This window comes from Desmodus rotundus, chromosome 1 (assembly GCF_022682495.2).
Source record: "Desmodus rotundus isolate HL8 chromosome 1, HLdesRot8A.1, whole genome shotgun sequence".
NCBI classification, from domain to species: domain Eukaryota; kingdom Metazoa; phylum Chordata; class Mammalia; order Chiroptera; family Phyllostomidae; genus Desmodus; species Desmodus rotundus.
In genome coordinates this window covers 184,499,251-184,527,179 of record NC_071387.1, presented here as the reverse complement: position 1 = coordinate 184,527,179, position 27,929 = coordinate 184,499,251, and the positions used below count along the sequence as shown (strand labels likewise).

The 27,929-nt window shown below is 36.9% G+C and overlaps 1 protein-coding gene across 1 annotated transcript in view; it reads right to left on the bottom strand.

Moving 5' to 3' along the window:
* Window positions 1–2,358: 2,358 nt before the first annotated feature.
* Window positions 2,359–27,929, bottom strand: part of MARCHF6 (membrane associated ring-CH-type finger 6) — a 66,942-nt gene continuing 41,371 nt past the window's right edge. The window contains exons 15-26 of the mRNA XM_024578640.3: window positions 27,334–27,468; window positions 25,426–25,545; window positions 24,423–24,523; window positions 23,245–23,382; window positions 22,048–22,252; window positions 20,319–20,388; window positions 17,038–17,219; window positions 15,184–15,318; window positions 11,393–11,482; window positions 9,080–9,212; window positions 7,860–7,995; window positions 2,359–5,544 (exon numbers count right to left, since the gene is read on the bottom strand). Of these exons, the coding sequence (XP_024434408.1) occupies window positions 5,454–5,544; window positions 7,860–7,995; window positions 9,080–9,212; window positions 11,393–11,482; window positions 15,184–15,318; window positions 17,038–17,219; window positions 20,319–20,388; window positions 22,048–22,252; window positions 23,245–23,382; window positions 24,423–24,523; window positions 25,426–25,545; window positions 27,334–27,468 (1,536 nt within the window). The 3' untranslated portion in view covers window positions 2,359–5,453. The remainder of the gene's footprint in view (window positions 5,545–7,859; window positions 7,996–9,079; window positions 9,213–11,392; window positions 11,483–15,183; window positions 15,319–17,037; window positions 17,220–20,318; window positions 20,389–22,047; window positions 22,253–23,244; window positions 23,383–24,422; window positions 24,524–25,425; window positions 25,546–27,333; window positions 27,469–27,929) is intronic.

Below are 27,929 nucleotides of genomic sequence, written 5' to 3'. Positions count from 1 at the left end.
TGGGGTTGTATCTAAATCCTTGACTAACCCAAGGCTAAACATTTTTCTCTTTGTCTTCTTCTAGAAGTTATATAGAGTATTATATTTAGGGCTATAATTCATTTTAATTATTGCATACATTGAGATATGGATCAATTTTTAATTTTGCACCTGGATGTCCAATTATCCCAGCACCATTTGTTTGGCTTTTGTACCTTTGACAAAATCAGCCATCCATGTACATGCCAGTGTGGGTCTCTTTCTAGAAAGACTCTGTTCTGCTCCATCGTCTAGACCAATGGATTTGTGCAGTTAGCAGAAGGGGTTCATCCGTTTAGGCAAAAAACCAGTGAATGAATGGACTTTGTGAATGAAGCTTCTTATCCTACATTAGTTACTGAACAAACAAGAAAAACACAACACTTATCCTATGTAACATTTCAGAAAGATGATTAAACAATGTAAAGTGCAAGGGACCTCCACTCTAGTTGCCGGCTGTTGACTGAGTAGGGCAAAGAGTGGGACGGAGTGGAAGTAGACTGCAGGAGGTTGAAAGAGGAATTATGGGGGTAGGGGGAAAGAGTGCCCATATACACAAAATAACAATTAAGGACACACCTAGGTCATCACAGAATCCCCTCCAGGCAGATCCTATGTGTCCCCTGTGGCATTTTATTACTATCTCTAATAGACCCTTCGCTCATTTTTCTGTTCTTTTCCACTCGAAGTGAGCTCCCTGAAGGCAGACCCCATAGTTCATTCAACTATAGTGTTAAGTACAGTGCAGGAGAACAAAACACACACCAGAAAAGCATGAGGTGGGAGCAGGGGGGCTGGTTAAGAGGACAGAATGTTACCTCCTCAGACCCTTAATCCACTTCTGGTATGGGTTCTGTTTGCAAGGAGAGGGGCTGCAAACTACGGAGTGGGAGGGGGATTAATAGCCACTTTCTGAGATTCACCACGCAATTTCCTTTGTGTAAAATTTCAGCTTCACAGATTAAAGATGCTCTGTGGTTCAAATAGCATTTTGCCCACCACCACCACATTTAAAATAAGTATGTACATGATTTTAAAAAATCATAGAAAAGAGTTGAACCTAAAAACAAGGAAAAACTAGAAATAAAAGGACATCTTCATACAGGACACTCAGCAGGAAAAAAATCTGCATGCAGCCCTTTCCTTTTTCTCTGAGACTTATGGGCAATTATGTAAAATGGATTTGATTGGTGTTACTCTATCCAAGTATCCACCTGAAAGAGGCAACCTGGTGAAGCTTCAACATTCGGATCTTGTAGCTGAGGCACAGAGGTGGGCGGCACAAGATGAGGGGCTTTACACCTTCGCTGTGAAGATGGTCTATAATTACAGTGAGGGGCGGAGGAGAGGAGGGCTGTGTCCTCCACAACTATCACTTTAAATTTATGCTTAAAACAGAACAGAGAGGTTATAACTACATGTAACTTCAGCGAATTCTTTTTCTTCCACAATTATGTTAAAAAATATCTGGATAATCTACTTATGCTAATAACACACATTTCTGTGATTCTGAAGCAATCTTGCAATAAAGCAAAAACCAATCAAAAAAACTAGGCTAACTAACATTCACTTTATTCAGTTTTGTTCTCTCAACTTAGAAGACAACAAATGACCACATAAAAAGGGGTGCATCTTAGAATATATACATAAAATCAGTCCGGGTATCTAAGGTGTTTGCTTTAATAGAAAATTGGCATCCCAAATAACTAAGTGTTCTATTTAGCTTCTACAGTAGTCCATGTCTAGGCCTTACAGTCATCGTATATTCACTTAAGGTACTGTACACTGTCATGACTAAAAATTGAGGCACTCGTAAGAAACAGATGGGGATAAAAACAAAGATATACTGTCTTATCTTTATCCTGTACTAATGCTGAGATATAGTCAGGGACTATTTGAAAGTAGCCCTTGCTCATGCTGGCTGTTAAAATACAAACCAAAACAAAAAACAAAAACAAAAACAAAACCCCTGGCCAATGTGGCTCAGTTGGTTGGAGCATCATCCCATAAACCAAAAGGTCACAGGGTCAATTTCCAGTCAGGCTCATACCTAAGCTACAGATTCGGTCCCCAGCTGGGGTGCATATGAGGCAACTGATGGGATGTTTGTCTCTCACATCGATGTTTCTCTCCCTCTCTCTCCTCCTCCCCTCCCCTCTCTCTCTAAAATCAGTAAGCATGTCCTCAGGTGAGGATTACAAAAAAAATTTTTTTTAAAACATAGGGTAGTAAGTGGGCTGAAGAGAAAACATCTGATTGAGAGAGCAAATTAGGTAAAAGGATAGAAGACAGCGCCAGCAAGTAAATCAGAGAAATCTCCACAAATGAGGCTTCCGGTAATACTTTAGTAGTAAGGCATTTTACTTTTGTCTTTTCTTGATCGTGATTCATTAGGTAGCATTCTACAGGAGAATTTTAAACATAATTATTTAATTTTACAATGTAAAAAAAAAGTTACAGTTAAGTAGAGGACCTAAAATACTCAATCCCGAAAATAAGTAGCTAACTTGCAAAGTTTTAAAAAGTGCCAGTGTCCATATACTGGTGCTACAGTTTCATGGCCGTGTAAATGCAATACAATGTAGAAATGTCCACTGCTTCTTTGTATTGTTTTTAAAAGTCATCAGTTCAACCTAAATTCAAGAATTACACTTTAGTAATAACATTTTGCCAATAAAGAAATTACATATGTGAGATCAAATCATCTGACAAAAAGTTATTCTCTATTTCTTAAATAAGGGCAAGAAAAAAACACAAGACAAAAATCCACAGTAATAACAGCTATATTAAATGTTGAAATAAAAATTACTTTTGTTTACATTTGGAATTGAGATGTCCAATACCCACTGTTTCTCTAAAGAACAGGAAAAGATCACCTAAAAACATGGAGCTCTTTAAAGCTAGCTAACACAAACTTCACATTGGCATTTTTCTTCAGTTTTCATCTCAACTATCGGTACTTAATAGTTTAAAAATCAAACATAATTTGCTAATAATGAACAGTAGTACACCTCATACTATGACCATTCGGTAACTGGTCATGAAAAAGTAACCCTAAATGTTGACTTGTCTTCAATTTATAAAAGTAAAGCAAAAAGGTCTTCTTTCCTAATTAACTTCCTTGGAGACTATTTTAGCCCAATGTAAAATGAAGCAAAACTACACTATTATTAAAAATAAATTCTACATGAAGAAGGGCAGCAATACTAACAGTTTCTAAACTAAAGATTTTAAATATTTATAAGACTGGTTAGTAAAATCTTGGTGCTACCCATGTAAACAGTAAGCCAGGAGATGCTTTTCTATGAAAGTATTTGTCTTTTTGAAAACAGGACAAAGCACAACTGAAAAACTAGAGGAAAATCATTAAATAAGACAAGATAGTTATCTGAAAGTGAAATGCAGGGCAACCTTTTGGCCATTCATATATATATTTTACAAAATATCTGATAAGATTCATTTAAAATTTTGTAGAATAACAACTTTTAATCTTTTGTGGTATCTGCCTATATCTTTCTGGTAAAACAGATAAATATGTTTCAATGACTTTATATCAAGATCTACAAAGTCTCTGAAAAACTAAAAAAGAAACCTAAGTTAATATAATCAAATTATATACCAAATTTTGTAGCATGTTTCTCTACTGTACAGACGTAAATCATGGCAGGTGACATTTTAAAATGCTCCTTATTTTTCATAGTTGGACTAAATTTCTAAGTGAAAGCAGGGTTTGCAAAGACCTTACTTTAAACACAAGAGAAAAGGCCTACTGCAGACTGCCAAAACGTGTAACACTGAATCCTACGTCAAGCTTTTTTTTTTTTTGATACTGATATTTTAAAATATATTTTAAAGTAATTGCTTACCACTTTGGGAAAATTTGTTGAACTATAAAACCATCAGAATACATTGCTTTTGATTTCGGTAGCTTATGTTTGGCTGAATTTCAAATTTTAAAAATCCTCAGATTTGAGTCTATGGGTTTTAATACTATATGGAAATTCTTGTATGGTTTCTGAAGAACTACGCTTTTCATTTTCTCTGAGAACTTTTGGTTATCATTAAAAAACAGGCACTATCCATACAATAAACCATGATCATTAAATATTTGGATCATGTGCCCAACTGTTCTATTTCTCTAAAGTTCTACTTGAAGCTTTGGTTATAAGAGAAAACCAAGTTTATGTGTTCAGTTCTCAGATTTTACAGCATGTTTCCAATAAAATACATTCTGCACTCCTCTATTAAACAGCCAGCTCAGCCATGTTCCTTCTGGACAAATAAAATCAACTTGGTTTTGTTTGTGGTTTTACTCTGTAAACAAAAAGCTCTGGAAACCTTGGGATTTACTCACGGAAAACTAGAAATGTACTCCCTAATCCCCACCCAACAACGTACTAACCCGCAGGACTAAGTGTTCTAACCAGTCTTTGCTAATGCTGTTGATCTCGGCCCACAAACTACATCTACATTTAAGGGACATCTGAGTTGTCGTGATTCCAGTAAGATGCAGGGTCCTAGGTGATGTTAATTCTATAAGACTTATGAACTTGCATGACATATAGCCACGGCTGCCAAAAACAAACAAAAAAAGGTAGCTGTGTATGGGGAAAAGTGGGGGTAAAGGGACTAATGAAAATCTTCTTTTGGACTTTTTTTTCCCTCTAAGTATAGTCATGCCCCTAATAAGCACAAAAACCCAACTCCCAATGCTAATCACTAGGAATATTAAATTATCAAAATTAAAAACCATTTCCCCACCTAGCACAAGATACTATACAATATTACAAACACAGACACATGAAAAAAAAAATCAGGCAGTAGAAAATGTACAACAGCTTTGGTGTTATACAAAATAACTTCCAAAAACGATTGACAGTGAAGCACAAAGTTCATGTTTTCTTACCACAGACACTCCACTGCTGATTTCCATGTTTCCTTTTATGTTCTTGGTAAGGTCTCAATAGCCAAGACAGAATGAATGTACAGTTTACTTAATAAGAACTGATAGGAACACCATGACATTGTGCTCCAAGAGATGTCATTAGTAAGTCTTGCCTCTGCTCTGTGGCTCTGTGGCACGTTTCCTGTCAAGATCACAGCAGGTCCAAAATAAAGTGACAACTAGATTTAATAAATTAATATACATTTGTTTAAAGATGTACAATGCACATTCTGTTTAATCCAAGGTTTTAGGGTATCCAGGAACTTCTATTTACACATGTACAGATCTCAAACAGCAGTGATGTCAGAAGACGCAGAAAGGCAGCAGAGCCTTCACCTACGGCTCTCTCCAAATGCTGAGAACACAAGTCAAATACATTTAACTTAAAAACAATGCTGAGAGATCACTGGGAAAAATCTCCAAAGAGAGAAGTCCACAGAAAAGGACACGTAAAGGCAAGGGGAAGGTCAAGGTAGTTGAGACAATCACTTTATTCTTGGGATGACTGTGGAGGTGGCGAAGACGTGCCTTGTTTGCCAGATTTCCGTTCATAGTTCACAAGGCGTTGGCCCACAAGGTACCTAGGATGTAAAATCAGGGTGGTTACTCTATGATCTTACATATTAAAACATCCTTCCAAAAAGCAGTCAGTGATACTTTTTAAAAATGCAAATCAAATCATTTCACACCTACTTCCATGACTAGGTAGGTAGAAAGAGAATCTAGATAAACACCTGCCAAAAGCACAAAAGCAAGCACCTTTAGCAAGGGGCAGATATGTGGGAAGGCCTGAACAGCAAAGGTCAGAAGGCCTCAGATATGTGCGATGGAGCACATGCCCCAGTCCACAGGTTGGGGCTTCTCGCGAACTCAAACACTCAAGAGGCCAGGAGTAAATAAGACAGAGTAAACTTACGCGGGGGATTTATCTGTATGGATAGTATTTTACGAAACACCTTAGTGGACTGATCTGAACAAATGTACTGGAAATAGAATAATCAGAAAGCTGGGTAGGAAGGACTTACCCTACCCTTTTTTTTTCTTAAAGATTTTATTTATTTCCTTTTATAGAGGGGAAGGAGAGAGGAAAATATCAATGTATAGTTGCCTCTCTCGAACCCCCTGCTGGGGACCTGGCCCATAACCCAGGCATGTGCCCTAAACTGGGGATCAAACTAGCGACCCTTTGGCTCAATTCACTGAGCCACACCAGCCAGACCCCTTTTCAGTAGACCTGAACAGCTCTAGTTCTAGAGAAAAGGATAAATTAAAGGACAAAGATTTCAGCGAAGGGGAGATAATAGAAAAGTGAGTGTATGTGAGTGACTGAAGGTAGGAGGTTATGGTGCAAGAGCAGACCATGACTTGTTCCTAACTCATGTGACATGATGACAGGGAGATTATGGTCAAGAGTGCAGGAAGGCAGAAAAAACGACAGAAGTAACTGCCTGAAACGGCAAGACTAGAGGCCCTCCACCAGGACACTGCATTCCCATGACAATGGCAGGCACTGCCAAAAAGCCATATGCCTTACTGTTGAATGGCCTGGAGCTTGAGCCCTGGAAGCCAGTGGGTGACAAAACTATGGCAATGAGCTGGAGGGGCCTAGAGTACAAGTGTGCATGTGCCCATTTGGGAGCATTAATGCAGATCAAGGAGTGCCCAGTAAGACCTCACCAAAACCAGAGAAGTGAGAAAATGAACTTCCATTATTCAAGTCCCCCTCCCCCTTCTTTCACGTTTGATGGGACTCTGTACTCTGACCACCACCTAAAAGTGTACTTGTGTTTTCAACTGTCAGTAAATGCTTTGGAGAAGCCTTGAACACTCTTAAATTTCATTCCTAAAAATACTACTCTTACAAGTCCTCAGAGGACATAAAGTGAGCACATAACGTGCTGTCTAAACTGGGGTACTCCTGAGTCAAGAGGGTGCTGTGAATGATGACATGAAGGCACCATGTGTAAACTGGGACTCTCCCAGGAAAGCAAGGAAGGATGGTTACAAACTCACCTTCTTTGCCAGACATCAATGAAACAGAGCAGAACTCAGCCTTCCATAAGGACATGGAAGGTCAAATGGGTGTTATCCCCGAAAGCTATTATCTATCCTTGGCTGTCCTCAATCTCTCACTGAGGTCAGGTCACCATATCCTCAAAACAGAAGGCTCGACGCTTTTGTAGTAACTTTGCTGCCTCTCTCAGCAGTTGTCAGGGTAACCTAATGTCTCTTGATTATAAGAATGGCTTAGGCAGGTACTGCTAATTCCTAACACAGGCTTCTTTTTATCTCAAACTACTTAATATATTGTCAGATCAAAGCATTTGACTGAAAACTATGTGAAATGGGCATTAAAAAAAAATGTTCCTCCCCAAACCAGTTTCTCCCAGTCTTTTCATCTACATCAGCAATTTTCAACCTATTTCATCTCATGGCACACATAAACTAATTACTAAAATTCTGCAGCACACCAAAAATATACAGGTTTTTACAATCTGACAGAGAAAATAGGTATAATTTTGATTTATTCATACCAGATGACTATTGTTTGGTTGGCTGTTTTCATTTTTTTCATTTGATAATCTACAGGAAAAGGGGTCAGTGCCCCTGACTAAACAGTCAGGTACTGCATGTTTTAAAAATTCCTGCAGAACAAGCTGAAATTCTCTGATCTACATAAATGACAACCCCATACTGCCAGTAGCTCAGCCTAGCAGAGTTTCTGACAACACTCTCTTTCACACCCTCACTCAACCTGTTACCAAACCCTATTCTACCTCAATGTACATACAGAATCTAAGCAATTTTTCCTCCTGTGATTTATCACATTAGACACAAAAATTAAGGGATGAGAAATCGTATCAAGAGTGGCGGATGAATGGAAGTCTAGACTTACTTGTCATTTTTAATATGTTCATAAAGGCGCTTAAACTGGCGGACCTGGAAGGACAAGATCCCCATCAATACTACAACCATCAATAAGAATGGGTAAATCCGCCGATGGACCAAGTTTTGCATTTCCTCAGTAACACCTGTAAAACCAAAAAAAAAAAAGGAAAACTATTAAGTGTATATGGAATGACAGTGAAATGAAAACCTGTCCTTTTACCAAGAAGAGGGGACTGGTTGGTGGTGCTTAACTAAAACTTGTTGCATATGAAATGAAGTGAAGCAACCAACAAGTGAGGTCAAACTGGAGCTGGTCACAGCACGAAGGGGAGCCTTTGAACTAAGTGTAGGAGCTGACTTATATTCTGAAGGCCACAGAGGAACCAGAGAAGAATGTTTACTAAAGAGAAACAATGAGATTCGGTCTTCTGAAAGGTCACTGATGCCGCAGTGTAAAAAATGAGTTAGCTGTCGAAGCAGGGAAACCACACAGGAGGCTATTGGCATTAAAGTGAGAGATAATGCACACCTCAATGAATCACGGGTGAGGGCACCAGAAATGAGAGAACGGGTTCCAGCAGGCAGATCAGTGAGACTTGAAGACCGTTTAAGTAGGGAGAGCAGACAGCCTCAAGTGATATGAATGACTTTCATGGTTTCGTACTCATGCAACTTGTTGGATGGTAACCCTAATCACTGAGAGGGAATTTCAGGAGAAGAAAAATATTTGGAGGGGAAAACTTTGTGCTTATAACTAAATATATGTGGGGTTTAAGGTCCTGTGAAGGTTCTTCAGTACAAAATTGATCATTTCTGGTTGACGCAGCATCACAAATTAGCATCTCCTCTTGGGTTTTCCTTTTATGCTAAAGAACATGCTTAGAATTAATTATAACATGTCCGTAATTTTATAAATATGTGATCACAGCACTTCTAGTCAAGAGAAGACAACATGAAGGAAATCCTGCCTATTTTGGGGACAGAGTAAATGTCAATACATTCTCACCTGCCTAGAGAAAAAAAGCTGTACCAAAAGGTTTCATGATCATTTTAATCATGTCATGAATAATCAAATCTAAGATAAATGACTTTTTGAAATAATTGTTTTAGCTGAATTTGTTTTTATAAATAAAGCATTTGGGGCCAACCAGCCTATACCAGAAGTGACAACATTGTAACAATGTCAAAAAAGGTGCTCTCTCAAGATCCCCAGCCAGCATTACTCACCTAGTAAAGGAACGATGCCAGCCGCAATGACGTAAGGTACACATAGGGAAAGCAAGAGCACAGAAATCACAGGTGCTGCCAGTTTACGAATGATATAGTGAAGATCAATGTTTCGGATACCATTTGCGTAAACCTGAAAAATGGGGAAACATATCAGAACAAGGATATAAAACAATTCTTCCAAGTTAACTGAACAGTCTCTGCTGAATCCATGCTGCAGGGAGTTGAGTCTCCCAGGCCCAAAGGATTCAAACTGATTATTTTTTCCATACAAAGTCAAGACAAATTCTGAAACACAAACATAAGCGTGGGGCCCACAAGTTTTTAACTCCTTACACTTTGTAGTTAACTCTGCCAAGAAATGAAATAGTAAAACACTAATCTAGAATCATAACTATACTAACCTTGAACTATGTAATACCAGATGTCATCTAATAATATTAGTTTAAGACCACATTAACTTGAGGTAACTTCATAAGTCATCTATTACTACTCAATACTGCATTCATTTTATCTGAATATTAAAAACATTAACCCTGGCTTGAAGTGGCTCACTCAACTGAGTGCCGGCCTGTGAATCGAAAGGTCGCTGGTTCAATTCCCAGTGAGGGCACATGCCTGGGTTGCGGTTGGGGTCTTGTGAGAGGCGACCAATAGATGTATCTCTCACACATCAATGTTTCTCTAACTCTTTCTCCCTCCCTTCCCCCTCTCTAAAAACAAATAAATAAAATCTTTTAAAAAGTTTTAAAAATACATTATAAACAAAGAACATATTTCTGAAAAACTTGTATAATCAAATTTTAACAAACAAGAGGTATTTTATGGAAAAATTTAGTACAAATGAATTCTACAGTGAATAAATTTTTAACTCAAACATTTCTAGAGCATTTCCATAATCTTACCCAGAAAGTTCTACTGGATAGCACTGCAGAGGTAAGAATGGATGAAAGTGGGAAAACCTTGGGAATAATGGAAAATAAAGATGGCATGCAGAGGGGCAAACTGGCTAGCGTTATTCTTGTTTTTCTCCAGCACTTCAACCTTGCTTGCCCACAGTCACACCTCACAGTACAACTCACCCTATCCCTGAGGTGAGGGCCAAAGAGAATGACAAACTGGCTTAGCCCCCTAAAGGCAGCTTCTGATCCCAAAGAAAGCTATTTAACCCAGATGCATTTACACTCATGTAGCAAGGCATCCCAGTGTTTCTCAACCACTTCAAACTTACACATATGTATGAGAAAAGAATGCATCAGAGAGCAAAATATTCCATATGACAAAGATCAACAATGTTTCACAGCTGCTAGCTGTGATTAAACGCTTATTCTCCATACCCCTTGGCAAAGGCAAAGGAGTCTTACCTGGAGACTCTAGAGTGAAGTGGCCCATACTCCTACCACGAGTGTATATGCTGCCATGCACCCCACAATCCACCCACCTCACTTCAGGGCACTCACAGAAAAAGTCGGCACTTCAGAGATGCATGCAAAAGCACAGCGATTCCCTGGCTCTCCCCACCCTCACAAATCTCCAGGTACAGGAATTTTTTTTGACAATTTTTCTTGTGTAGACTGGGCTGAAAACTACTGCCTTTATTTCCTATACATCAAAAGGAGATGTTCCTTTACTGCTACAGAACTGTAACACCTTATTTATTTGGCACTGGGTAAGGGTAAGAGGATTGCCCACAAGAACATTTTCTAGATATAAGTAAAACTTAAGTAAATTCCAAAATCTGTTATGTTGGCTATTTTGGACAGAAATCTTCCTAAAATGAACTGTATACTTCTTAGCCTTACTATCAGAATACAGAAGCACATCTATCTTTTTTAAGGTTATGACCACAATGACCAAATTCTCTGATGGTTCCATAATACAAAAATACTCTTAGGTGCTACAAAGCTAAAATACTGCCAAACAACTCTGCCTTTTTAATCTATCATTTTTTCTGCCTTTTATTCACTGCCTAGTTTTGTTTTTTTTTTCCCTAAAACAAGTTTAAGAAACCTAAACAACAAGCTTCCATCAGAACTCCTGCCCTGAAAAAAAGCACATATGCTCATCTTTGCCTTTACTTTGAATAAGGTTCTAGGTACTGTAAACTACTGGTTAACCTTCAGATAAGGTAACTCTTGAGAGTGGTTGATACAAATTCATGGTGATAAAAGAGCAAATTAACTTTTTTTTTAAAGAGAGTTATATATGCTCATAAAAGAAGATATAGAAAAGTTGAAAAATGAAAAATGGGTCCCATCAACTAAATGTAATCAGTATTATTCCCAGTCTTTTGCTGAAAATGATTTTGCTTACCTGCTCAATTACAGTTTTCAACCACCACTGAGGACCCATCAATGTTATAGCTGCAATGATTTTGGCATGCAGGACTCCAAGTGCCCAGTCCTAGGTTAATAAAAAACATTTAACAGATTTGTATCATTCTTTTTAGCACTAAACCTAACATAGACACTATATAGTTTTCTTAATTATTTCATTTCAAAACTGAAGCCCTGCAGGATGACTAAGAGTTTTACAGAAGACTGACATATGCTGGAAAATACAGGAATTTTTTTTTCCTCAATGGCTCAAGTTCAACATTTCTATCAAAAGTCATTCTTGCATCTTTCAGAAATCTGTATCATTTTGGGAAAAGAGAACTAGGAAAACTAGGAACATTAATGGAGAACTCAAAGAGCAAATATATAAAATTGTACCATGATTTTAGTAAAAGTGGGAACATTAATGGAGAATAAGGAAAAGTAGGAACATTAATGGAGATCTCATGAAATAAATACAAAATAGTGCCATGATTTTATTTCATCAAACCATTCTTAGGATGTAGCTCAGTCGATCATATCAAAATAAGATTGTGGAGCCATGTTTGGCCTAAAGAAACCACCCCAAATGCTCACAGAGTGCTTCTAGCTTGGTGCATTCACAGTTCTGCTAATCTGTTACTAGAACCTCCCCTGCTACACCAGGCTCCTCACTGCCGGAGATGCCTGAGGAGATCATTGAGGGGATGAGTGAGGTTAAAGCTCTTTCAAGATCCATTGCTTTCCAGTCTTTTCCCATAGCGAGGACACACCCCACTAGTTCCTCTGCTGAAATCCCTCAGATTCCCACAGATCTGCAGCCGGACGAGGCAGGAATGGCAAGTAGCATAAAGTCAGAAATCAAGAAAAAACAAGTTCCATTTTCAAAGTTTGGGGTTTTACAATTAAGGACATCATGCTGCACATATCTGTCTACCATTTGTGTTTTTCCCCTACTCAAAAACATACCTGAGAGATACCAATAACAAAACATACAGCTCTACTTTATTCTCTTGACTGCTGCACTGAATTCCAAATCAAAGATCTACCACATTTTATTTAGTCACTCTATTGATGGACACCTAGGTTGCTTCTGATTTTTTTTTGACATTATAAAAAAACGATATAATAGCAGAAACAGCCTTGTTCTTGCCTCCTTCTACACTCACATGTGTAAATGTATCTGCAGCAGATTCTGAAGAATAAAACTGCTAGGTCACAATAAATAATCATTCTTAAAATTGAATAGTTTCAGATAATTCTCCAAAATGACAATGGTGGGTATTGTCAAGACCACCAATAAAACACATGTAACTGAGTAAGCTGCATTTAGGGAGAACGCAGCATGGGGAACTGGAAGTACTTAGTAACAGCATGTTAGAAAGGGGTAGGTACAGGATTTCAGCTTACGGGAGGGGACTTAAGGAAGCAGGGCTTTGCTCTGTGTCAGATGTTACTAGAAAGCAGAAAATCTATAATTGAGTATATTAATAAATCAGATTGAGGGACAGAATGAAGCCAAAACTATATATTGGTAATGAAGCAGCAGCCAATCATATTTGCCGGGACAGGGGATATTTGGTCATTATTGTGGTTTGGACAATACTCACGTTTTACCTGTGTTCAGACATGATTATGGCAAGGATCTTATTTTTGTCTTGATCCATCATGGTCAAAGTGACCTTATGTAATGCTGATGTTCTGTGAAATTGTTTATGCCCAACAAAACACCAAGGCCTAGCTGATAGTGCCAGGGTAGCTCCTGGATGCCAGGGCTACCTTGCTTTTTCAGTGCTGCATCCTGCATAGTATCTGGAGGCACAGACCATCTCTGTTTAATGCATTTGCAGTGATCACTGGGTTAAGGCAACATTCACCTAACCCCTCCACTGTAAAGATTTGTTTCTCTTTGAGACTATCAAGTAATTTCTAAGGTATCACTTTGCCACCATGCATTGTGGTATCAAAGCATGCTAGCAAATTCTTTTCCCATTGAGGGGCAGGGGTCTACTTCCCCTTCCCTTGAATCTGGACCAACCTCTGTGACTTGTTCCCAGTAGAATATAGTGAAAAATGAAGCTGGACTTCTGAGATATGGTCCTAAAGGAAGATGCAGCTTCTGCCTTACTTGCTGGGACACTCATTTCCCTGAAGTGAAATGTAAGAAGTCCAACTTTCTTGAGGCTACCAAGTACATGAGGAAGCCCAAGTACATCCAGTGGCTCCAGCCAACAGCCCAGATTGGGTGTAACCAACAACCAGCATGGACCCTCAGTGATGATCCCTCCATGTGATTCTAGCCACAGCTGTCATATCACACTCAGTCACTGAGTGTTTCTAGTTCAGGCCTAAGACAACATGGAGCAGAGACCAGCTAATATGCCTCAGCTCCTCTTAATTTCTTACCCACCAAGTCTTTGGACAATACAAATACTTGTTTTAAGCCACTAAGTGTGAGGTAACTTGTTATGCAGAAATAGTAACTAAAGACCCATCAACCTCCTCCAGAAGGGTTCATTTCACTAACAATTCTTGCTAGAATCAATTATTTTGTTAACTATCACAAAACAGTGATTTTCTAATCTGTGAATCCCTCTATCTTTATTAGCTATGTCATTCTGCAAAAAATGCTTTCCTTTGATCACTAATGCATTTTGACTACACTGCAACACAGCTCTCACAGACAGGCATCACATATGCCTTATTACTTTACTCTCACTTTTCTCTCCCATTCAAACTTATGAGCATACTGGGTTAGAGGCAGTTAATATATATGCATCCTCTGGCTCACTCTGGGGTCTGCCCACTCGCTCCTTCCTAGAACACACTTCTTCATTTTTTACCTACTCCTCTCTACTCTAGTAGAATGGCTTTGACATTATCTCCTAGAGAAAATCATTATTGGAAACTCCCAAAGCTGGTTCCATACTTCTCCTACATGATGCCATAGCTCCTCGTGCTTATATCAATCACAGCACAGTTTACATGGGTAACTGTCTATCATTCCCACCAGCCTGAGGTCCTCAAGAAACTCCTGCATTAGCCTCATTTCCACCTGAGTTATGCAGTACAGGGTTTTGGCACACATTAAAAGCACTCAAGTATATATTTGCTGTTAGGTGAAGTTTGTAGTCTGGAAAGTACAAAAGAAGGGAAATACATACCAAATAATTTTCATTTCCAGAATATCCATTGTAATATACAAAGAGGAGGTAAAAACAAGGCTGAAATAGCCTTTGAATGACTATAGTCAATGCCTAGCTCTTTCCTCTAGTATCTCTTAAAAACTTAACGTCCATGACATTAACTTCAGGCTCTAAGTACTACAGTGAGATTAAATTTTTTCCCATAGGCTTTAAGATCTTTGCTGTGACCTATATAGGTTTCTCCAAAATGCTCTTATTAATAAGCTCTATGACTCTGTGAGATAAATGCTATAATTATTCAAAAGTGTAAGTAATTGCTTAAAGCCAAAGGAGCTAGATATCCTGCCCTAACTAAAAGGTAAAAAGGTCAACACATGATAGTTTGCATCACTAAACACTGGTGAAGCCTACATGAATAGTGACATTTTAACCTATAAAATAAGGTCTAAAGGACTTATATAACCTACATACTTTGAAAGTCATAGATTGAAATACATTATTTAATAAATGTTACAAAGGTCTTCCCTGAAGTAGAATTAAGGAGTCTTTCAAAACAAACTGCTTAAAATCACTTTAAAAAATAAAGGATTTTTCTGATGCTAAAACTATAAAGTAGTATCAAGTGCAAAAGATACACACTTACCTGCCATGGGTAAAAAAGAGGAGTCTGATCCAAGGGAACCCTCAGAGGAGCAACAATAACCAGCTCAAACAGGAGCCCCAGAAGGAGCGGGACAACTCCAGCCAGTAGCACCGCAACTATCAAAGTCTTCATTATCTATTAAGAAATGAGAGGCCATGTCACTAATGAAAAGACTTTCTGACTTTTAGCCAAGCTCTTCATTCCATTGGGAAGTTTATTTTTCTTCTTTGACCTTATATCTAAAAGAATGAATATATTACCGTAAACAACTTAAACATACTTTATACTACATGTTTAAATGAGCTTTGAATACATAACTGTAACAGCTCAAATTATAATGAAAACATGATATTACTATGCTTTGCTGCTATAAAGTTATAAGAATTTCATTTTATTACATGTATTAACCAGGCGGCTGTGCTGCTTTTCTCAATCTCATTCTCAGTAGTAGGCTTTTATTTGTCCAAGCAAAGCTACTGATCCAATGGTGACCCACCCACAAGCTGACCTGTGACCCCTGAGATGAACTGGTATTGCAGAAGGGCTCTGCATAGCCCTAATTAAGGTAATTAATCAAGCTGATCAAAGTGGCTCCCTCTAAAGCAGTGTGGTCCAACAGAACTTACTATGCTAATAGAAATGTCTGTATCTGTATTGTCCAATATGGTAGTCATTAGCCACATGGCTACTGTGTAGAAGACAGTGCAGCTCTAGAATTTAGACATACTGGCCACTACGAAATCCTGACAAAGAAATAAGTCTTTATAGCAGCCGTAATGTCTGATGATCTCACTATTCTTAAGATAGCCTCAGTGAGTACATTTGTTTCAATAAGAGACTAATATGGTATGCATGAAGACACAGTGCACTGTTACTTTAAATGGCAAGTTGATGACATGGAAGAACATCAAATGAAAACTAGAATCAGCTGATTTCTTTCTTTATTTTTAAATATCGTTAGATGTTTCATTATCTTATGGATTAGATTTATCCCTCTACTCATAATATACAATGAATCTCTTATGGTTTTCTTTCAACATTAATATTAAATCAATATAAAACTTTCAGTGAAACCAAAATATAAATTTAGATACAAAACAAGAGTTGGTTATACAAGCGAAAAGACATAAGTAGTTACCTAACTATATTTTACAAGTCATAGCTAACATTACAATCAATCAATAAATTGTCACACTTGGACCATCTTATAGTGACATTTCCCCTCCGCCTTTGTGGCAGTTAAGTTCTTTATTGAAAGTAAAAATTTCCATTATTTACTACATTTTCATATTAGCCAAGACATTCCTGAATAAGCAATATACTGTGTGATTAAAGGACTTCCAATTATATGAAAAACACTGATTCAATCCTGAAGTCAAGATTTTACATATTCAAATAGATAAAAAAAATAGATTTAAAAAAATCATTAAAACTGGCTGGGGTGGGGTGGAGGGAAGGGGAGAAAATGCAGATAATTGTAACTAAATAAAAATAAATAAATGAATTTTAAAAAATCATTAAAGAAAATTTCTATTAAACAAAGCCAATTTTAAATTCTACAGAATATCTTATTCCTTCAAAATGTAATCAGTCTCCAAAATAAGTTTTCTATTGTATTATTTACTCAAGCCATTACTGGCTCACTTAATAACAAGTTTCTCTTACCTCTTACATACATTTAACTGTGATTTTTAGAATGAACCAGAAAGCTATGGTCTTGTATCCCTTCTGATTAAAAAAAATCAACTCTTGACACTATCAAGATAATGAAGAAAACTGAAGATTTAAAGAAATGATTGAAAAAATATCCACTGCTCCTATTAGACAAGATCAGTCTTCATTAGAAAAACCTACCATGAGGGACCACTCTTTAACCTTCTGAAAGATCACTCTGCGTCCCTGGGGCATCCATGCCACCAGCACTGTCACTGCCCTGATAGTCAGCCAGCAGACATAGAGACCACAAGCAGCTGTGTAGAGCTCATGAATTTTGGCAGTCCCCGTCCAAAATGACATTAACCAGCGGCCAGCAAATACTGAAAATAGAAAGGCTGATAAATAAGACACTTGGCTACAAAAAGAGAACTATAATCTTGATGTTAATGTTGTTCTATTGGTATTTTCAACCATTTTAGTGATTAGTCAAAAAATAGCACATTTTGATATATCAATATTTTTATTAAAAGCAAATGAACCAAAAACAAAATAACAAAAAACAACCCTCCCAAAACCTCACAAACTCTAAAGAACATAATTTATTTGATTAAAACACAACCAAAACACAGTTAATCACTGGGGACTAGCCCTCCTAACTTGCCATGCCAATTACTTGTTTTGGGGGGTCTGAAAAAACTTGAGAGGGTGGTTGTTTTCAGTTTTTTATCACCAAATGAAATCATTAAGCACATTATAAGACAAAAGTTAGAGATTTTCTATTATTTGTATAAATACTTTTAATATTTAGAAGAATTACAAATAATTTTCTTTCAAATGACTTTTTTGTCTAGACAGAAAACTAAGCTCATTTTAATAAGAAGTGGACACAATTACCAAAGAATAGCATATTAATTTTCGTGGAAAAATTAAGGTCTAAATATACTGACACTTAGGAAACAGATTTAAAAGTTGTCTCAGGAACATTCTCACATACAGAGTTATTACAAATAACTTTTTTTGTGAGTACACTGTACTCACAAAAAAAAATCTAACTCTTAGGTAAGATCATTTATTTAGTAACATTCTTGACATGGTTACTTCTTAATAAGGCTAGAGAGAATAGCAAGGCACAAATTTACAAGTACATGTGTCTATGAACCAATTTCTACTTAATATAGAGCTTATCTGTTACTTTTGAATACTTGACAGAAGCTAGTAGCTATCCTAAGCACTTTCCATCTATCATCTCATTAATCCTCCCTACAACCCCTGCAATTTAGCTACTACTTCCATTTTCAAGAGTAAGAAACCAAGGCTCAGCAACAGAAGCTTCTCTAATTAAGGTCACACAAGGGCAGAGGCTGAATTTGAACTCATGTCTACATGACAAAAGCTCATGCTCTTGACTACTGAAACCACACTGTCCCCATCAAACTAAACCTGTGCAACTGTCAAGTCTTAAAGGACTTAATACTGAAAGCAGACTTCTTTGTAGCCTTACAGAATGGCTTGGACGGGAAGATAATTCATTTTTTTTAATTTTTTTTAAAGATTTTATTTATTTATTTTTAGAGGGAGAGGAACATCGATGTGAGACAGGTACATCCATCGGTTGCCTCTTGCACGCCCCCAAAGAGAGAACCAGTCCACAACCCAGGCATGTGCCCTGACTGGGAATGGAACCGTTGACCTTTCAGTTCATAGGCTGGCACTGATTCCACTGAGCCATACTAGCTAGGGCAAGATAATTTCATTTTTAGACAAGTACATATAAATGCTATAAGACATAAACACATACACGTTACTTCAAATTTATAATAATCATCACTGATAATTCTGTAGAAATATCTAGTGTTTGTGTGTATATGTGTGTGTATATATGTATATACATATTTCTACTCCAAGGTGTTTCATTTTTAAAAATTTAAAGGCCATTTTCCATTCCATACTTCATATACTTCTAATCAAAAGAGTTTTTGAGAGGACAGGGTTAGGTTTTAGTTTGTAGTTATCATCAATTAAATTGTAGCTATAGAAAAGTAACCTATATGGGGGGTGGGGTGGTGGGAACAGCATCCTCACCACCTTAAATGTTTACTATATGACACTAAGCATTTCTATGATTAAACATAACTGTATTCTCTCTAGATGGTAGGACTGGATTAACAGGGAAATATTTAGTTAACAATCTTCAGTGCAATTAAAAGTATTTTTATTGCCAAATTTAAGCACTAAAACTATTTCCTTCTTTTAACTTTTTCTTAATATTTCTGATAAAAACATGAAAATGGAACATAAAAACCAGAAGTTTCAAACTGTCCAAAGTTCAACAACTAAGTTTTCTCAGCAATATATTCACTACATTACACCTGATGGTTAAACTTTGTCATTTTAATAGCTGTGATGAGTAGTGAGTTTAAGAGCAGAGTTCTAAAGGTCAAAAATTATTATGCAAAAACAGTTTAAAGTAAATCTCAATTCCTACAGATTAGAAAATATGTATATATTTTAGAAGCCTCCCTTGAAATTAAAATGTCCTACTTGCTCCTTCCTGGCCTTAGCCCTCATGGGAACACTCAAGTACTTATTAATACAAATTTGACTTATAAAATTATACTTAGTGTTATAATCAATCAAGACAATAACTTAATATACGTTTATAGGCCTTATAAGAGCTCAAAACAGTAAGTGGGGAGGGTGGGGACAGCAAGCTGTCCCTGCCACATTGTAACTGGCTTTGGGCTCCACCCCCATTTACCCAGATCTCTGGAGAAGATGACAAACTACTATATTCATCCACAGCTTCTAATACGATAAAGAAATGTTGTTTAACTTAAATTTAAAGATGATTATTTGAGAAAATCAGATGATAAAAAGGAAGCAGTCTGGCGCCATAAAGGTCTCCAGCAACATCATGCAGTGAATTGGAAAAATAATTACATGAGGAGAGCAAACACAACTAACATCAAAAGGGTGGCTTGAAAAAATGACTTAAGCCACAAAAATGACTGTCAAAATGTTCATAAAAACTGAGTGGCCACAAGTACTTTGAATCACAAATTATATCCTGACTTTGTCTCCTTCTGCTCCAATACAAAGGAGTCCAATGAGATGGAGAACCTTAAGTAAATCAATATCCTATCTTCAATCAGAAATGAGGGGAAAACTATTTCAATTTCATATCTGATGAATAGTCAATACCTCAGCATGACATATGCTTTAAAAAATGTTTTTATTGATTTGAGAAAGAGGGAGGAAGGGAGGGAAGGAGGGAGAGAGAGAAGGGAGGACAGAAAGAGAGAAACATCACATGTTGTTCCACTTATTTATGCACTCATTGGTTGATTCTTGCATGTGCCCTGACCGAGGACTGAACCTGCAACCTTGGCATATCAGGGCCTAAGATACACCATTTTAAAACACAGCACCTTTTCATGATGTCACAAAGTCATTAGTGGAGAACTAGGATAAGTTCATACCTGGTAGAGTGAGACAGATGAGGCTGGCGATCAGTAAAGTTATGCACATGAAGACAATCAACAAAAATATCTGCAGGGAAAAACACTGAGAGTGCATAAATGGCTCCTATCAGCTCCATGCATTTTATAACACCCTCGAACAATCAACACAACTTTCCCAGTAAAAACAAATGGTGTGTATTGGTTATTTCTAGGTTTCCTTCCATTTTATATTTTAAAAAGACATTGTATTTTAGGTAAAATTACCTACAGTATCAGTCAAAAGGAAAATAAGCATCCATTTTCACATAATCAGATACATCAGTGAGTGACAGGTAAATATATTTTTTAATCAGCCAGCATAAAAATAAAACAAAATCAGCTTAAATTGCCCCTCACTATTAATTAAAAGTAAAAATACTCACTTTTTAAAATTAAATTCTCAAAAACATCTATTCATGAAGGGAAAGCTTCTAACAGTACTGTCCAATTAGAACTGCCTCCACCTGCACTGCCAAACAAAGGGGCCACTGGCACACATGGGTACTGAGTACTTGACATGGGGGTGCGGATACACGAGTAATGAATTTTAATTGTACTGTGTGTGTGTGTGTGTTATCTACAAGAAATATGTTTTCCTTTCTTCAATTTTATGGCAGTAAGGTTGACCAATAAAATTGTAATAAATGGCACACGGCTTCCTGGGCAGAAAAGTAGTGACTACTGCTTGCCTTCTACCAGACCCAGAGCAGGTACAAGCCTTCCTAAACCCAGCAGGCAGAGCTCTGGTGGGAAGACTGAAAAGGACAGGCGAGGACACTCCAAGAGGAGGCTGTGAGGTTTGGTGAGCTTTCACTGCTTGAGAAACCCATTAATGATTCTCTCTCTGATCTAAGCCAGAAAGTACTTTTTGCCAATCCAAGAGCCTCATGTCTCCTAGCTCTCCCTCATCTCTCCCAGTTCCCTCAATCCCTCCCCACCTGCCTACATACATCCTACCCTATAAATATATTCAATTCCCTCTAGTTTCAAACCTACCAAGTCTTACCTGCCTCTTGTCCTAGCACCTGCCTTTCTATGGTTCTCTCAGCCTGGCCTCCTATCTTTAAAGACTTAGTTCAGGCATTACCTCCAAGAAAATTCCTGAACATCTTCGAAAAAATTATTTTGTGGAACAAGCGGTGACCAACCATGTAATATAATACTAATATAGCAAGTGAGATGAGGACCAAGACCTGACCATAGGATTTAACATTGGTAACGCTTGTCAAGAACAGTTTTGGTGGAGTTTGGGGGAATGTCTCACTCGGACAGGCTCTTTGTTAACCAATCTGGTCTTCAATTTCATCAGATGTAAACATGACATTATGATGCATGCCTTGAAGTATTTGGATGAGAATTAAATGGGAGAAAAACATTAGACTGCCCACTCCAGTTCCTGATACATAGTTGAAATGGATCAATAATCTTAATTTCTTATTTCTTCTAGGAGTCTTTTATATCCTTCCTTGCAAACAGCATGGAACAAAAGCACATGGAATCCCAACTCTATGATTCATCTCTAAAATTTGATAAACTGATCTGACATTGACATATATTATGCTGTAGAATGAAAGGCCTAAAAACATGAGTTCTTGTCGTGAGACTATAAGAAGTGTTTACACAGAGGACCATGTGCTAACAACAACAAACATTTCTCAATAAAAATATGAAAAACCTTGACTTTTGGTTAAGCCTGTAGAGTACCTACCCTGAGTGGAAAATTTAAAGGCCGGCGATAAGGCTGAAAACCAACAGGCCCTCCCTGCTGGAGTATAGCTTGGTGGGCTGCATGCAGACCTTCCCCCACCACAGGAATAGCATTGTTATTTCGAGCATGCTGGTTATTGTTAACTTGCTGGTTTGCACTGTTCTCATTTTCTTCCTGGTCTCCCAATAAATAGGAATGAAGATCCCTATGGAAAAATTACATCAGTGAAAAATTCTCACTTCAGGATCAGCATAAACAGCAGACATGACATTTACTTTCTTAGTAATTATTACTTAGGATAGAAAATGTACAAGTAGAATCTGTACATAGCACTATTACCTCAAGCTGGTCTAAATGTTGGTGCTCGCTTTAAAGTAAACCTTTCCAAATTTAATGTTAAGTAACATACAGAATATCCCATAAATTCAATTTTTTAATGTTTTCTTTAGTCAGTATCTGAGAAGAAATCAGTTAACTGGGAAAAAAAAGAACAACGTACAAGATATTCTTTGCGAAGATCTTAAGGAAAAATAACTTCTTTTCCTATCTACAGGCGGCTACTATGTCTGCTGTGACATGTATCTCAACTAAAACCTCCAATCCACAGACCATTTAAGGCAAAAATGAGTTGCAAGGGGGAGGCTCAGGGCAAAGCATAGGGAAATTAGAAAAGAATAAATGATCAAATACAACCAAATAAATATGTCGCATTAAGATATCTACAGATAGCCACTTATTTTCTGAAAAAAAGTTTAAATCACAAAGATACAACTTTTAAGTAAGTATATAACGTATAAACCTTGAAAAAAATCAATGCAACATGCTGACTAAATAAATGACTAAGAAACTAAATCTGAGAAGAGCTCGTATCAGGTTTAAGATTTTTAAAACAAGGGTACATTGGTTTGTTTTTAATGAATTAATTTTTTTTTGCCCTGTATAGTAAAACAGAAGAACCTGGGCCAGCAGCAAACCTCTATAAGGGGATAAAAAATGCATACATTCTCCATAGAAGGATGCATAATGATTTAATTTTTTAATTAAAAATTTTTAGAAATAAGTATTATACATACCTGCAGATATTACTAAATTGTCTCTTATTAAAACTAATTTTTCCTAAGGGAGGCACGGAACATACTTTTCCAGAAAGGTGATTACGCTGACACACACGCTGTCGCCTGCCCACACCACACTTACAGCAAGTATCCAGCAGTAACAGTCCACGCTCGCACAAGCCCCTTCAGCCACTGCCGCGTGTGTCCCTGTTCGAGTAACGCTGGCAAGACAACCTGAAGCAGAAGCAGCTCAAGGGACAGTTCACTCACTGGAGCATCACTAAGGCAATTACAAAGAGCCATAATTTATAATGTGCATTGTTTCAGTATAAGTAAAATGGGAATACTTAAAGGGGTGACAGCAGAACTCCTTAAAGAGTTGAATGAACCCACTCCACTGTCTTTACCACCTCTCCTCCACTCTCTCTTGAGGCCAAAAAGGCTTACCGCTCATGCTGCACAAAACTGTTCCTTACAAGGGTTACCAATGACCTTCGTGTGGTTAAATCTAATGGTCAGGTCTTACCTTCAGCTCACTTGCTGTATTAGTAGCATGTTACAAGATTGGTCACTCCTCATTCAACACACCTTCTTCCCTTTCATCATCCCAACCCAGATTATTATCATGTAGAGGAAGGAGGAGGGTGTAAATGATGGATTACTAACACAGAACAAGAGGAAGGACTAAACTAAGGGTAGTAAGTCATAAACTGAGTTGGACTAGATAAGATCTTAAAAGTCTAATTAGAAGTAATACTGAGGAAGAAATCCAATTTGCCTGGCAGATTTTTGCTTTAGGTGACTGAAAAGGTAATGCGAATCACTGAAAAAGGGAATGTAAGAAGAATGAGAGACTAGGTTTCTAGATGACTTAAAGGTGTCAGGATGGCCAAGTGGTCTAAGGTACCAGACTCAAGCTTTGCTTGCAGGTGACTTAAGTTTTTAAATCAAAAAAAGGGTTTCCATCTATAAACTTACATCCTATTTTTAATCCATAATTAAATGTGTAGCTATGGCTACATTCCTTACGATATGCTTTTCACATAAACATGATGATGTTACTAACACACTCTCATTTGATATGGCAAACATTTCAATGCTAAACAAAGGCAAACTTCATTTACAGAAAAATAAAAGTCTGTGTTCCTTTGGAAAATGTAACTGCTAAACTAATGTTTATGTGATCTCAAACATGGCAAAATTTAACTATCAGATAATTTTCAGTATTAGTAAGAAATGTATATTTTAAATGTATGTACTCTGAATATCAAATCCTTAACAGAGCTAAATTAGTAAAGCTTCCAAATTTCAAAAACTTACCTGTAGAGCATGACATTGTATGGTAGGAAATGAGGCAGAAGATTCTTAATTATACGTATAGGAAGCCAAAGCATCAGGAGGACAATGGAGCCGAAGACAATCTGCAGTAAGATAACAGGCATACATCATTGTAAATCATTTCTATGAGAACTTCTGAACATACTCAACCAATATGTAATCCAAGTCTATATTCACCCAGGACCTAGAGTGTTCTCACTCAACACACTATATTTGGATCACTCTGTGCAAAAAATGTATTCCTGAATGAGATGGCTACACCTCTGTCTATCTGTCTCTACTAATCACTGCATGGTATGTGAGGGGAGAGCTGGAAACTCACAATGAAGGATCAGAATTGTCTGCAACTTAATAAATCACCTCTAATCATTGTAAGACATGACCCATATTAATGGCTACAAAAGTTTCCAAGAGAGCAATACTGTTCTTCAAATTTTATTTTGGAAAAATTTGGATTTAACTAGGTAATTTCTTCTTCTGCATGAGAAAGAAACTGAGACCTTCTGTTAAGAGTTTCTTTTTTTTTTAATCCTCACCCAAGGACATTTATTTATTGCTTTTAGAGAGAAACATCAGTGTGAGAAAGAAACATCAAATGGTTGCCTTGCGTATGCGCCTGAACCAGGGGTCAAACCACCACCTTTCGGGACAACACTCAAACCGAGCCACACACACTGGCCAGTGCAAGCATTTAATTTAGAAACTATTAACAAGTCTCCATTGCTTTAATGCAAATTAATTTTAATTCAGAAACTCATAATTTGGTAATTAAGTATACTACTAAAGTAATAGAAAGCCTTTTTGTTTTAGTAAACATTTTATTAGATTTATCAAAGTAACCAATAAAACTGCTATTTAACAACAAAATTTCACAGGCTTAAACATAAGTTATTCAATCTACTGTACCAGTACCCCTGACCCACACCCCCCAAAAATCTAAAGGGTCGCACACTTTATTTCAAAAACAATAAAAAGGCATGCTTACCACTGACAAAATAAATCTTCGGAGATGCCTATAAATGGGCAAATGGATCATTTCTTGTACTGGATTAAAATCTGGGTCATTCAAATTCCTTAGAAACCATAAGACACCAGGTCGAAGTACCTGCAAATATATTTTAAACACTATAAATACTCAGCAATGTCTTCAAGGTTCTGTATGTGAGCTAAAATATTAACAGAAAAATAATATCTTAAAGTTATTTTGGCATCTTAAAAAATAAGACCCAGAAAATTCACATGGCTTTCCTGGGAAAATAAGTTTCTAAATCAGAATCTTTAATGAGAATTATTTTGTGTTTGAAATCCTTTAATGCTTTTCATTATTTGACGAAAAATAAATGTTTTAAAGGACAATTTTTCAAATTTAGATCTCCTAAATAAAAAATATTTTTAAATTGTTACTATATTGTATCATTAGGTTGCAATTTTTAAATGTCCTAAATAGATTTGACTTCGATCTTATACTTTCTGGGAAGAGTCATTTTAATTAAGAAGCCTAACACTTCTCACTATACATCTTGATTTTACTACCTACATCTTTTCCCTTCTCTCAATATAAGAAAATAAAGAGTCTGTGGGGAAATGGGGCAATGAATGGATGAGTGTGGGTATTAGTCCTGGGCGGTCGAAACTGAGTTATGCTGTATAAAGCATCTCATATGCCCAAACTCTGTTTCTCCAGCTTCTAAACAACAGGGTTATAATGTATGTGACCTCTAAGGTTCCATCTAACTTCCAAATATTAGGATTCTGTATCGACAAAAAACCACATAGGTAAATTGAAAAAAATTCAGTATACACATTTTATCACTTAACAACGTAATTTAGAGGGCATATATAATTACAATATTTTTAAATTATTAATTTAGTCTCGATCATTTGTTTCAAAGAAAGAATACAAGCTTAATCTGAAAACAGAATTTACTAAACTTATAAACTTACACTATATAATTCAAGAGAACATGCTGGCCCCCAGACCCCACCCCAACTCCTCAAAATTTTCAACCAGCAAAGTACACTAAGAATAGCTTTAAGCCTCTGTGCTTTTAAATTCCATTAAACTGCATTAGTCAGCCTATTCCTCCAGGCCCTTGCTTGAACATCTCCATTGCTGCTCTCAAAGCTCTCACAAAGGAGTAAGCTGACTGGTTCAACAGTTGTATTCAACCCCAGGATATAAAATCAAGGAGAACGGGGATTGTCTTTGTTTTCACTATTACCCTAGCAGATAGCACAGTGGCTAACACAGAGTAAGTATGCAGTAATATTGAGAAAAGGAATGCCTAGTGGTGAGTACACTTACCAGTTTTATACTTCCTATTGCACCAAAATGACTGAGTATGAGATGTATACTAATCAAATACTGACCTCACTGTCACTGTCTTCAAACCAGTAAAGACTGTATTCCAAAAATAGATTAGTAAGGTACCCATCTGGCAAGTGAACTGGAAACATAAAGGACCTAAACTCCAATTCTACGCTTAAGGTGCCTGTTTCAAGACCATTTACATATTTGATCCTATGTAAAACCATAACCTTTGGGTATTTCTAGCACTATATTTCCTTGGATGAAGTCCAAGACAGGCTCAGATCCTATAAAATTCCAAAAAGTTGTGCTAGAGATTTTTGTTTAACTTGTTCTCCTCAATCTACTCATCTGTCAAATTTGTAACTAATTATAGGCAGAAATACTAAAACTTGTCAATTTTTTCGGGCAAATGACTGAAAACAATTCAAAGCAATTAAGCCAAACTCATCTATCAGTTATTCCATCTGAAAATAAAACAGAGAAAATTATTTAGTTAGAAAATCACCTCTGAGGCACGACTTGTGATTAAACAAAAGTCCTTGTCATGAATGTACAGCATCAGCACTTCCCTGTAGAACTTACCTCTCTCAGCAAGAGAATGAAGGAGGCAAAGTAGAACACGTACACCATTCCCACCAGCCAGTGCAGAAACATGGTAGTACCTGGAGCTGACTGAAAGCTCAGTTCTCGATCTTTCAGAGTAGCATCAAACATTTCCTAAATCAAAACAGAACAGGTGAGCAAGAGTTGTAGCACCTACATTTGCCAAATTAACACCTACATCTTCTAGGAAGTGAATAAAAATTACTATGCGTATAGTTTTTGAGCTTCTAGGACCACAGTTCTCTTAATACCACTTCATGGTATCAAAGAAAGATAAATGATGTAAGGTTAAATACTCTTTCAAAAATGTATATGACACTTCAAAATTTTTAAATATAAGTATCAAGACTGAAAAACCAATTGCTAGGTAAAAACTTTACTAATCTTTACTAATACTACTTGTAAAAGAACCATTTTTGGTTAACATAGTATCTTCTTTTCTTAGTTACAGGTCTGCATTCATGACAAGTTTTAATAGTAAAGTATGGGAGAAAATGTTATCTCAGAACCAAAGGTAGCTTTTCTACATATAAAATATTTCTGAAAAGTCAGTAATTGATTATCACCAATGGCCA